Source organism: Prinia subflava, chromosome 9 (genome assembly GCF_021018805.1).
Source record: "Prinia subflava isolate CZ2003 ecotype Zambia chromosome 9, Cam_Psub_1.2, whole genome shotgun sequence".
Lineage (NCBI taxonomy): Eukaryota > Metazoa > Chordata > Aves > Passeriformes > Cisticolidae > Prinia > Prinia subflava.
In genome coordinates this window covers 35,376,939-35,389,829 of record NC_086255.1, presented here as the reverse complement: position 1 = coordinate 35,389,829, position 12,891 = coordinate 35,376,939, and the positions used below count along the sequence as shown (strand labels likewise).

The window sequence follows — 12,891 nt, the reverse complement described above, 5'->3', positions numbered from 1 at the left end:
ATATAAAAGGTAGAAATTGTAAACTTTATTTATTTTTTAACTATTGCAGCAGAAGAAAGTAAATATAATCACTGTACACTACAGCAGATCCTCAGAACATCACATGACTCTATGCTTTAGAATAATGCCTATAAAAGAAGACCAATTACAAAGATGAACATTTCACAAGACATAAAAAACAGTTCAAGAGTATTTTTTCACTTAGTTATGAGTATGTCTGGCATTCCAAGTGACTTGAAAAATTGTCAGAATGTAATTTGTTATCTCTACACAGTTGCTTTAAGCCACAGTGACAGCGCTTTATATTGGAAACTGGGAATAATACCAATGCTAAAAGCATGCTCTCACTTTGATTAAACTACATTTTTATTACAGCAAACTTTAGATATATGATAGTTAAGGTTGAACTTATTTCAACTTACTTGTACACTTTATGTTGCCATTCATTGTCATATTAGTTTTGGACTGGGACTTTCAAACAGACCTAAGGGAGTTAAGTGTCTAAATCTGACTGAAATTTAGTGGCAAATGGAGACTTAGTTACCTGGGACTCCTTAGAAATTCCTGGCTATAAACTTGCCAGCTTGCTCAGTTTTTATTATGCATAAACACAGCTGATATTTGTCGAAGTTTAAGGCAGAAAAGGATGGTTCACTCCCCTCCCTCCACACAGGAGCATAAACCAGCTAGATCAAATCAGGCATGAAGTGTCTGTAACCTGCTGATGGGACCATGTGGGCACACACTCCACTGCCTTCCCTAGTGTAAAAGAAAAGTCAGTGAATATTCTGAGATATTCAGATTATTCCTAACCATTCTTGCAAAGCTAAAACAAGCCCATTTGCTGTCAGTTCCCTGTGGTGAAGCCCTGGCACAGAAGAGCAACTGAAGCAAAGCTTCTGCAGGATGTCGAATGGTCTGCACCCTCATGCAGTGATAGGTGCAAATCCAGTGCCCAGCAGCCCCTCCTGCCTCATCGTGACCTGCTGTGGGAGCACAAAGTGGTGTTAGTGGCTCTGGAAGAGGGGTAGTGCATCTCACAGAGGATGGCAGTGGGTTCTGGCATGGTTGAGAGTACAGCAGGTGCATGGGATGTGGGATTAAGTGGCTGGAGGGCATGTTGAGGTTGTCTCAAGTATTTGGGAAATGCTGTTGCTCCCAGAGTGTCACCAGCTGCGTGCAGTTCAGTTTGAGCAGTCTAAGAGGGTCCCCTTACTAAAGAACAAAGCTGTGAATGGGTGTTATTTTGAACTAAAGGTGCTTATTTAGGGGAGAAGGCACGTGAGGACCTGTACCTTGGAGAATGTGACTACATCATTATTTGTGGGCTTTTGTAGTGGTGTTTTCTGATATTAATGATGTTGATATTGGACCCAGGGTGCTTGTTTGTCTAGCATATAATTTTTATTCTATATGAATAGGAATCATAAAAATTACAATTATAAATGTTGGAGGCTGAGCAACCTGCTAGAGGAACAAAGCTACTGGCAGAGGATTCATTCTGGAAGTCTGATTTCTCAGTCTTTGAAATTAGTGTGTATGTTTAAATGATTGATAAACTGTTTCATTGTCAGAGTATTCTGTAGACTGAAGGTGTTAATGTGTTTAAGAGTAATTTTTTAAGTAGCTTATACAGATCAAGAATCTCAGTTTGTGTGCTGGTAAATTAACCCTCTAGGAAACTCCAAATGCTATCATTTATCATTGAATGATAACTTAGATGTTTGCATGCTTTTTTTCTGGCTATATGAGACCATTTTCTCCCCTAACAATCCCACTGTCCTAGTACCCAGGTCCCTGGCAGGTTTCCTAGTTTGTTTTCTGAAATATAAATGAGGGTATTAATTATGTCAAGATTTATTTTCATGTTCATGGTCTGTGTTGGAGGTGTGGGGTAACCAGATGAAGAGATGGTGGCTTTCATGCTGTTGTTCAACTTCGTAATTATACGCTCATAAGTTAAAAAGAGTTCTTCTGAATGTTACAATTCCTACCATTCCTACCCTCCCCCCCTCCCAAGATCATGACACTTCAAAATAACACTATCTTGTCACATTTTCAGTGAGAAAAACAATACTATGTTTCAAATTTTTTTGACATTTTGATATGTTGTGTCAGGACGTATCAGTCATATCCTGGGCACACACAACAGTGTGATTGACATGACTGGAGAACACAGCAATTCCAGCCATTCTCTTTCTGAGTAAGATATATTCAAAGAGATGGGATGCTACTGCTTCTCATGTTTTTTAAATGAGGCATACCCCTCCATGCATAACCCACACATTTTTACATTTTGGTCAGCTCCTTGGCTGTCATGAAAGCCTCTCAGCCACATCCATTCCCTAATCATACCATCGCTGGTGTTTCCAGTGATACACAGGACTCCTTTAAACACAGGACTCTAACATATGAAACATAAAACTCCTTTAACATAAGTGCCTTAGTATAAAGTATAGACTAATAAAAGTTAGATGTTGGTTGCTATGCTCGACTACAACTGCTTTTGCAAGACAAGAAGCTTAGCTCTGGAAGGGGCTATAATGATAAGTGAATAGGAGATGCTATGCCTAACACTAACTGCTCTTGAAAAAGCAAACCCAAGTGGACTAGATGATAAGGGAATGGAATATGAGCTAATGGGTTTGACTAACCACTTGTCTACAGAGCAAGGGCCTAGCCCCATGGGCTAAGCAATCATGAGGAAGACACATGCTAACTACCATTTTAATAAACAATTATAAATGAAGTATAACTGATATAGTAACAAAGTGTGTAATAGTAGAATTAAGTGTGTATTAGCAAAATAGAGGTGAAAGTGTATTAAGAATACTGTGCTGTGTTTGTAACCCTAAGATAAGGAAACTGCTAGTCATGTAAGACCCCTAAGGACTGTGACTTTAGGTAAGTGACCAAAACAAGGGTGCATGCCAAACTTATAAACGTATAATGATGAACTTGTAAATGTATAATGACAAACTTGCAAACATCTTAAAAAACCTCTGTAAAATGACCATGGTGGACACACATATGGAGGTGTTAACCTCTTTGTGCTCCCGGCCTGGCCAATAAAGGCGTGCTTTACTTTATGGTACCTTGCTGTGGAGTAGGTTCCTTTGAATCACCAGATACGTGGGAGCCAACCCCTTGTTGTCCATGGGTGGGATGGTTGGTGACGAAACTTGCCATTGCATGTTGATATTGGGTCAAAATATCCCAACCCAGCCATCCAAGAGGGCTGGAGTGAAGAAACAGCCTACCTGTGCATCTGCACTTTGGTGTAGCAAATGGGATAGTTTTGCTTTCCACTTTTGGGGTCCATCATACTTTCAATACTGGTTATGCTGTGGTGTGCCTGGAGGAGAGACGCTCCCCTGACTTAAATGGGCCCCTGTTGGCTGCTCCAGACACTTTCTTGAAGTGTGAACTAGAGACAAAGTCCTAAAAAACGAGGGAGTAGCCTCATGGGACTGATTTTGTCAAGTTTCACAGGCATCTATGGTTATCACCCCCTGCAAACACCTGCCCTTTTCCTCCCACACCCGGGAAGATTCAAATCAGGCCCTAGACCTCAGGGTTTTCAGGCTATTCTAGAGTTCCTTTTGTTTGTGAAAGACAGTTTCCATGCAGTTTGCACCTCACTTAACCTGGAGAAGGGAAGTGGTGGGTCAAAGGCAGGCTTTGGACTCCCAGTGGGACCGCGTTCAGTCTCTGCCACCAAACCGCAAGGCTTTGTTTGAGGTGAAAAGATTGAGACGAAGGAGTTTAGCAACAGCTTTTGATGGTGAGGGCTAGGCTGGGCTGGGGGTCATGTGGGAAAATGGCAGCTGCCGGTGTGTGGGGCTGGGTTGGTGCTCCCATGTGGAAAATGGTGGCTGCCAGTGTGTGGGGCTGGGTTTGTTGGTGGAGGGTTAAAAAATATAATTTCTAGATTGAGTAATGTGTAGGGGGAGGAAAGTAGAGAACGTACAACTGGAACTTGACGCAGCTAGCTGGGAACAAGCGTCAACTTCTGTAAACAGCTCCATGCTATTGTTTTAACCAAATCAAGTGTAGATCAGGGTAGAAGCGTAGGTATGATTTAAGATAGTAACTAAGGAATAGGATAATCAGTATCTAGGGGTGGGGGTTAGTTAACATGTGTATAATTTAAACTATAAAAATCACGAATCGACTCTGTATCCTTCGGACATAAGATTTGGGTGTATTATCACCCCTGTGTCCCGCGCGCTTGAATAAAGAACCGCATATGATCGCCTTCGTGTGGTTATATGTTTTCCTACGCTAACATTTTTGGCGACCCAGATGGGACCTTGTGGGCGCAGCCAGGACCCCGCGACCCGATCACGCTCCAGCCGGCACCGGGTGATTTCTCGGGGAGCCCATCGGAGCCGCGACCCTCGCCGCTCACAACGACCCCTGGTGAGAGGTAAGGTTCTTTATTCTCTGGTCTGGGGGCCTGCCATTAAGACGCAGCGAAAGCTACGCTTGGTTGGGCAAAAGGAATTCCTGGTGGTATTGCCTAGGCAGCCGTCCGTCAGACATCGCGAAAGCGTTGCAGGTTCGGCATCTGTGGTTTTTATGTATCTGTAATATAGAGAAACTAAAAGGGTTAAAAGAGGTTTTGGGCCGCAATAATGCCTCTATACGAAGTTCTTCTCCGTTGGGTTGTTTGTTGGCACATTGGAAAGAGGGGAATTTCGGTCAGGAATTACGAAAAGATAAGTTGATTGAATATTGTAATGTTCACTGGCCAAAATACGCTTTGCCTGAAAATCAGAGGTGGCCGAAAAACGGGTCTTTTGATGTGAAGGTTATTATGCAACTTAGATCGCTTTGTACACAAGATGGAAGGGTAGAACAATTACCATATATTGACTTATTTCTGTGCTTGCTTGAGAAACCGGTTTTGTGGCTTGACAAAATGAAAGCAATGAAGCTTGAGAATAATAAGTGTCTGGCTTGCGTCCAAAATAAGCATTGTATAGAACATGCAGTTTTAAGTGAAATTTTAGGGGGAAAAAGAGATGAACTGGAATCGGAATTATTGGTATCTCCCATGGCTCCCGGAACCACCACGGCCCCCTCAACACCAAGTTCTACCCCGCTCACCCTGACCCCACCTGATTCTCTTACACCCCCCTCGCTCGCGCCAGCACAATATGTTTCACCCCCACCTTTGTCTGCTGAAGGTAATTATCCTCCTCTGCCTGTGCCAGCCGCTCCTCCGCTTGCCCCTCCTCCGCCTGCTCAGAGAACCCCCCCCTCTCCACATACACCTGCTCAAAGCTATCCTGCTCCCCCGCCTACACCCGCTGAAAGATTTATCCCCCCTCTAACACCAGCTCAAGGGTACCCTCCGCTCCCACCTACACCTCCTTCACCAGCTTCTGGCCCGTCTGCCCCCCCTGTACCCCCCCCTCCCCGATTCACCTATCCAAGATGTGATTGTGAGGCGGAAGCAAAGGGGGAGTGTGAAGAAGACAGATAGAATGGAAAGTAGTGACAGTGAAGCAAATGAACTAGACGCCCCAGTAGCTCACCGAACACGAGGAAAACTGGCCCTGGAGTGGCCTCAGGCAGGAAAGGGTATATTAAAATCAGGCAAACAAAAGAGAACGATTATTGCACCACTAAGGCAAGGGGTGGGAACTAATGGACCCGTCTTTGTAAAGGTACCCTTTTCACCTGCTGATTTAGTTATATGGAAACAATCAGCTGGAACGTATAGAGAAAACCCAGATAAGGTAGCTCATGTGGTTAAGATGATAATGAAAACTCAGAACCCTGATTGGGAAGATATTCATGTCATATTAGACACTCTAATGGATGAGACAGAGAGAGATATAGTTCTTCGAGCAGCAAGAGAAAGAGCTAGAAAAGACATACGAAATAGTTTGGTGACAGGGACACTGGATTATAATTTTCCCACTGCAGACCCAGAGTGGGATGCTAATGACCCCTCTGGAGTAGATATGTTAAGGCTAAAGAGATATCAGGAGTGGATTTCAGTTGGTGTTCAACAGGCAATACCTAAGAGTATGAACTAGTCTAAGTTGTATGAAATTCGACAGAAAAAGAAAGAATCTCCCACAGCCTTTCTAGAAAGACTTAAGGAAGCAGCTAGAAGATATACTGATCTTCAAGTAGACAGTGAGCAAGGAAGAACTCAGCTTGCCTTTATTTTTCTGGGTCAGGCACAGGAAGATATTAGGAAAAAGCTACAGAAACTGGAAGGTGAAGAGTTAAGAAACTTGGATAAACTCCTAGAAGTTACCTAGAAAGTTTATAATAACAGGGACAAAGAAATTGTCAAGAAACAGGGGCAAAGCCTTTTAGCAGTCTTACAGAGACAGGGGCGGGGACGTGGTAGAGGTGGTCGTGGCGTTAATAGAGGTGGCTTTGGCAGAGGTTCTGGTCATGGTAGATTAGGTCTGAATCAGTGTGCATATTGTCGGATGGAGAGACACTAGAAAAGGGAGTGTCCAAACCGGTTTAGCCAGAATGGTCAGCCTCAGTTAGACAGTATGCTTAATCAAAGTAGTGAGCATCAGCTAGATGGTGTAGCCAGAGTCATAGTTTTACATGAGAGAGCCAGGATCAAGGGAGCCCATGGTGACTTTGCATTTAGAAAGAAAAGACGTAGATTTTCTCATTGACACGGAGGCCACACATTCTGTACTAAATTATCTTGAGGGGCAAATCGGGAACAAGTCAGCAGCAGTCATTGGAGCCACAGGGAAGGAGGAGGTACGGCCATTCTTGCAACCCCTAGAATTGAGCTTTGAAGATAAGATCTTGACCCATGAATTCTTATACATGCCAGACTGCCCAACTCCGCTCTTAGGGCGCGATCTACTGGCAGCACTGGAGGCAGTAATTACTTTTGAGAATGGTGAACTCGTAATGAAAATTCCGGAGTCTAAGACAGGAAAGATTTTGATGATAAAAGAAAAACCAATTTCTAATATTCCTAAAGAAGTAGAAGATGCAGTAATTCCCTCTGTCTGGGAAACAGATGTACCTGGAAAATCTAAATTGGCACAACCGGTACATGTAGAGTTAAAAGAAGGAGCAAAGGCTGTACGAATTAAACAATACCCTATAAAACCAGAAGCACGACAGAGAATAGCAAAGACCATTGATAAATTTTTAAAATATCGAATTCTAGAAGAATGTAAATCAGAATACAACACCCCAATTTTCCCAGTGAAGAAACCCAATGGTGAGTATAGACTTGTACAGGATTTAAGAAGTATAAATGAAATAACAAAAGACATTCATCCAGTGGTTGCCAATCCCTATACATTGTTAGCATCCGTAAAAGAGATATATAAATAGTTTACTGTAATTGACTTAAAAGATGCTTTCTTCTGTATACCCCTTGACCAAGAAAGTAGGAAACTATTTGCCTTTGAGTAGGAACATCCAGAAAGTGGAAGAAAAACTCAGCTCACCTGGACTCGATTACCGATGGGGTACAAGGGGTCCCCCACTCTCTTTGGAAGTCAACTGGCAAAAGAACTGGAAATCTGGACCAGAGAAGGGCAAGTACCAAGAGACCAATATTTATTACTCCAGTATGTAGATGACATTTTGATTGCAACAGAGGAAGAAATGACCTGCATAAAGGTAACCATTGAGATCTTAAATTCATTAGGAATAGGAGGGTATAAGGTATCCAGAGAAAAAGCACAAATTGCCCAACAGACTGTGATTTACCTGGGATGTGAAATCTCACAAGGGCAGAGAAAACTGGGTACTAATCGTATTCAAGCTATCTGTGCTATTCCAGAGCCCCAGAATCTACACGAGCTGCGGATCTTCCTCGGAATGACAGGGTGGTGTCGCCTGTGGATCATGGACTATGGACTGATTGCAAAACCCTTGTACGAGGCTCAGAAGACGCAGCCGTTCACCTGGGGCAAACCACAGAAAGAGGCCTTCCAGAAGTTAAAAGAAGCACTGACAACTGCTCCTGCTTTGGGGTTACCTGACCTGTCTAAAGACTTTCAGCTGTACGTGCATGAAAGGCAGCGACTGGCACTGGGAGTCCTGACCCAACGACTGGGAAGCTAGAAAAGGCCGGTGGGTTACTTTTCCAAACAACTCGACAACGTAAGTGCCGGATGGCCTTCATGTCTGCGGGCAGTGGCAGCTACCGTGCTGCTGATACAAGAAGCCAGGAAGCTCACGATGGGAAGACACATAGATGTCTATGTGCCACACATAGTAACTACAGTCCTGGAACAAAAGGGGGGCCATTGGCTCTCTCCAAGCCAGATGATGAAGTTTCAGGTAACCCTGACTGAGCAGGATGATGTTGCACTAAAAACAACTAACCTCTTGAATCCAGCTCTATTTCTAGGTGCCACAGCTGAAGAAGGTCCATTAGAGCATGACTGTCTAGAAGTCATCGAGCACACTTATTCAGCAAGAACAGATCTGAAGGATGTCCCCCTGGAGCAACCAGAGTGGGAACTCTTTACAGATGGAAGCAGCTTCATGGAGAACGGAGCCAGATACGCGGGATATGCGGTAACTACAATTGATGTAGTAATAGAGGCAAAATCACTACCACCTAACACGTCTGCACAAAGGGCAGAACTAATCGCATTAACCAGAGCACTCGAGCTGAGTGAAGGGAAGACAGTGAATATTTGGACTGACTCCAAATATGCCTTTGGAGTAGTGCATGTACACGGAGCTTTATAGAAAGAAAGAGGACTGCTGTCCTCCCAAGGAACAAACATTAAACATCAAGATGCAGTCCTACAATTGATAGATGCAGTACAAAAACCTGAACAAGTAGCAATCATGCACTGCAAGGCACATCAATCAGGCAACTCCAAAATTTGTGAAGGAAATCGAAAAGCAGATTGGGCAACCCGTCAGGTAGCGCGAGAGGTGCAGAAAACAATAGCGTTGATACCATCAAGACTTAATATCTCTCAATTTAATTTGCCTCCGAAGCCAAACTATACAATCAAAGATGACAGACTAGCACAACTGCTGAAGGCACAGAAGAACGCAGAAGGGTAGTATGTAACCGCACAAGGGCAAATAGTGGTACCTCCTTTAGTAATGAGAGAAATTTTACAGGTAAAACATAATGAGTGTCACTGGGGTGCAGAGGCGTTGGTAAAGTGGCTAAGACAATACCTAATCTCAGTACGGATGCAAACAATGGCCAAGTCAGTAATGTCTAAATGTGAAATCTGTCTAAAAAACAATCCCGTAGCTAGACGACAGGCACAGTTAGGCAGAATTCAGATAAGAATAGAACCAGGAGACTATTGGCAAGTAGATTTTGCAGAACTGCCAAAAACTCGGGGATACAAATACCTGTTAGTAGGGGTTGACACGTTTTCTGGATGGCCAGAAGCCCTTCCCTGTCGCACAAACCAAGCAAAGGAAACAGTTAAGTGGTTATTACAGGAGATCATTCCCAGGTTTGGGGTGCCCCTAGGGATATCATCAGACAGAGGCCCACACTTCATAGCCACGGTGGTACAAGAGGTAAGCAAGTTATTGGGAATATCTTGGGACCTCCACACACCATGGAGACCCCAGTCAAGTGGGCAAGTAGAAAGAATGAACCAGACACTGAAGAGGCAGATCAGTAAAATATGCCAGGAAGCCAAACTGCAGTGGCCACAGGCTTTGCCAATCGCATTGCTGAGGGTTCGGATAAAGCCTAAGAGTAGGATGTCAGTTAGTCCTTATGAAATATTGTATGGGAAACCATATGAATCTCCTAACCCCAATCCAAATGTTCATGTCACAGGGAAACAAGATGTGTATAATTATGTTCTGTCCCTCGGGAAAACTCTAGCTCGACTTCGAAGTGTTCTCGTGTGGAACAGACCACTGGCCCTGGAGAATCCAGTCCACAATATCGAACCAGGAGATGAGGTATACATCAAAACCTGGAACGAAGAACCACTAAAAGAGAAGTGGACTAGTCCCCATCAGGTACTGCTAACCACCTTTACAGCAGTCAAAGTGGCTAGAGTAGAACCCTAGATACACTACACACGTGTGAAGAAGGTCCCTCGTGGAGTCCAGTCGTAGGCTGTAGAAACTTTTGGACCAACAAAGCTGAGGCTGAAACGTCTGTAACTGTTCAAATGGTATTGGTAACTGTGCTCATGCTCTTCCTGTGGGTAATGTTAATTTCATAGATACTAATGTCACCAGTAGGGATTGCTGTTACTTTAGGATATGGGATACAGAAGGGTCAACTAACAACTCTTCATTCTAGAATGAAGAGAGAGATACAGGCAAAAACACAAGTAATAGAAATTTCTAATGAAATTCAGGCTGAGAATGTAATGATTAGATTGGTCAGAGACTTTGCCAAAATGCATAATACCAGCAGAATAACGGCCTGTCTGCCAATACCAAAAGCAGCAGGGGACCCAGTAAGCTGGGGAATAATAACGTCAAAATTACCTGAAATAGGAGGGAACAAAACAATTAACTGTAAACAAGTACCAGAGTCAAGGGTAGTGGTCAGAGAATACTGGAAGATAACAGAGGATTCCTATATGCAACCCATGAGAAAGTCAGAGTGCATTCTTAGTAATGGCAAATTAGGACAAATCATAGAGTGGTGGGTTAAAGACCAAGACCTTGCAAAATGGCAATGTTAGTTTCTACTCTATCAAAAGATCAGGGACAACGCTACAGAAAGTGTTGTGGTGTAGAAATGTGAAGAGAAAGATTAGAAAGGACTAGAACCTTGAGACAGTGCATGGTCTGTGAGCATCCTCCAGAAATTCCAATATATAGAAAGCACACCCTGGTGCATTAAATAGAAAGGCTCTGAAAATGAGACAGATCCCACAGTGACAAATACTGATACTAGCAGTCAGAAAGAGGCAAATAAGGTAAGTTGGTGGGTATGTAAGAAAATTTATGATTGCACCTCTGATAATCTAGAAATGAAACAGTGGTCACCATTAGCAATAGCCTTACGAATTGGTTGTGCCTGCAGGAAAATTAAACACAAACAAGGCAAAATAGATTCTAAGATTATAGTAGGATGTAGCAGGAGTACAATTCGAAGTCCAGGACCATTTGTATAGGCAATGAGTGATGGCACATGGACAACACACTTGCCTATGGACAAGGAGGTAAGAGAAATCACCCTGGGCCTTCCCACTTTATGTCCAATTTGGAAGAAATCCCCATTTAACAGGAGCAGTGAAGCCTTGCAAATAAAAGCAAAGCGAGACGTCTCAGAAGACAAGAACCCAGATGACACTTAGAAGGAACCCTCTAGTAGAGTAAAGATTAGGTGGGCCCTAGAATCCTTGTTTAGTCCCATTGCAAATTATCGAAATAGAGAAATGCTATATAGACTCACAGGTCAGGTAGACAGATTAGCAAGAATCACACGAGAGAGATTTAGGGAACTCAATGTGCAATTACAGGCCACCACCAAAATGACCCTGCAGAATCGTTTGGCTTTAGATATGTTACTTTTGAAAGAGCACGGAGTGTGTAGATATTTAAAGGAACAAATCGACCATTGCTGCATCCACATCCCAAATGTAACTGCAGATGTAGAACATGACATCAGTCAGTTAAAACAAATAGAGCATGAGGCACAAAAGGAACAAAAGGATTTAGCTACTAGCTAGTTAGGTAAAATCTTTAAAAGATTAAGATGGAATGTGAGTTCATAGATAAAGTCTATCCTTGAAAATCTGATAATTTTACTGATTATATTTTTAGTAATTTAGTTAGTTTACAGAATCCTGAAGAGAGAGATACAGAAAAAGGCATCTTGGAACAGGACCATAATGAAGGCATTGGCACGGAACCCAGCACCTTCAATCCGCAACAACATCCCGGACAAAGCCTATGACAACAGAAGATTTGAAGATGAACATCCAGTATGAACTCTGAAGCCTAATAGACTGTATTAAGTGAAAGCATTTACACTTAGTATATTAGAGTGAAAATACTTTCGAAGGGGGGAATGTTGGTAGAGGGTTAAAAAATATAATTTCTAGATTGAGTAATGTGTAGGGGGAGGAAAGTAGAGAACGTACAACTAGAACTTGACGCAGCTAGCTGGGAACAAGCGTCAACTTCTGTAAACAGCTCCATGCTATTGTTTTAACCAAATCAAGTGTAAATCAGGGTAGAAGCGTAGGTATGATTTAAAATAGTAACTAAGGAATAGGATAATCAGTATCTAGGGGTGGGAGTTAGTTAACATGTGTATAATTTAAACTATAAAAATCACGAATCGACTCTGTATCCTTCGGACATAAGATTTGAGTGTATTATCACCCCTGTGTCCCGCGCGCTTGAATAAAGAACCGCATATGATCGCCTTCGTGTGGTTATATGTTTTCCTACGCTAACAGGTTGGTGCTCCCATGTGGAAAATGGTGGCTGCCAGTGTGTGGGGCTGGGTTGGTGCTCCCATGAGGAAAATGGCAGCTGCCAGTGTGTGGGGCTGGGTTGGTGTTCCCGTATGGGTAAATGGTGGCTGTTGGTGTGTGGGGCTGGGTTGGTGTTCCCGTATGGGTAAATGGTGGCTGCCAGTGTGTGGGGCTGGGTTGGTGCTCCCATGTGGAAAATGGCGGCTGTTGGTTGTGTGGGGCTGGGTTGGTGCTCCCATGTGGAAAATGGCAGCTGTCAGTGTGTGGGGCTGGGTTGGTGTTCCCATGTGGAAAATGGCGGCTGTTGGTTGTGTGGGGCTGGGTTGGTGCTCCCATGTGGAAAATGGCAGCTGTCAGTGTGTGGGGCTGGGTTGGTGTTCCCATGAGGAAAATGGTGGCTGTTGGTATGTGGGGCTGGGTTGGTGTTCCCGTGTGGAAAATGACGGCTGCCGGCGTGTGGGGCCGGGCTGCAGAGTCTCTCAGAGGGCTC

At 43.5% G+C, this 12,891-nt stretch overlaps 1 protein-coding gene across 4 annotated transcripts; it reads left to right on the top strand.

Moving 5' to 3' along the window:
• The first annotated feature begins 4,028 nt into the window (after positions 1–4,028).
• Positions 4,029–12,096, top strand: LOC134555062 (uncharacterized). 4 transcript variants are annotated; one of them, XM_063406419.1, is made up of 3 exons: positions 4,029–4,429; positions 9,836–9,975; positions 11,755–12,096. In XM_063406419.1, exons 1-3 carry the CDS (start codon positions 4,306–4,308, stop codon positions 11,767–11,769), a joined length of 279 nt encoding a protein of 92 aa, XP_063262489.1. In that variant the 5' UTR covers positions 4,029–4,305; the 3' UTR covers positions 11,770–12,096. The 4 variants fall into 4 exon arrangements, with proteins under 4 accessions (XP_063262489.1, XP_063262488.1, XP_063262486.1 ...); XM_063406418.1 differs by having other exon boundaries at positions 9,788–9,975; XM_063406416.1 differs by lacking the exons at positions 9,836–9,975; positions 11,755–12,096 and adding an exon at positions 7,423–8,685.
• The last annotated feature ends 795 nt before the right edge of the window (positions 12,097–12,891 follow it).

What these genes read in the sequence shown, in the direction of transcription:
- LOC134555062 (XM_063406416.1), top strand. Translation starts at nt 7,474, where the DNA reads ATGGGGTACAAGGGGTCCCCCACTCTCTTTGGAAGTCAACTGGCAAAA.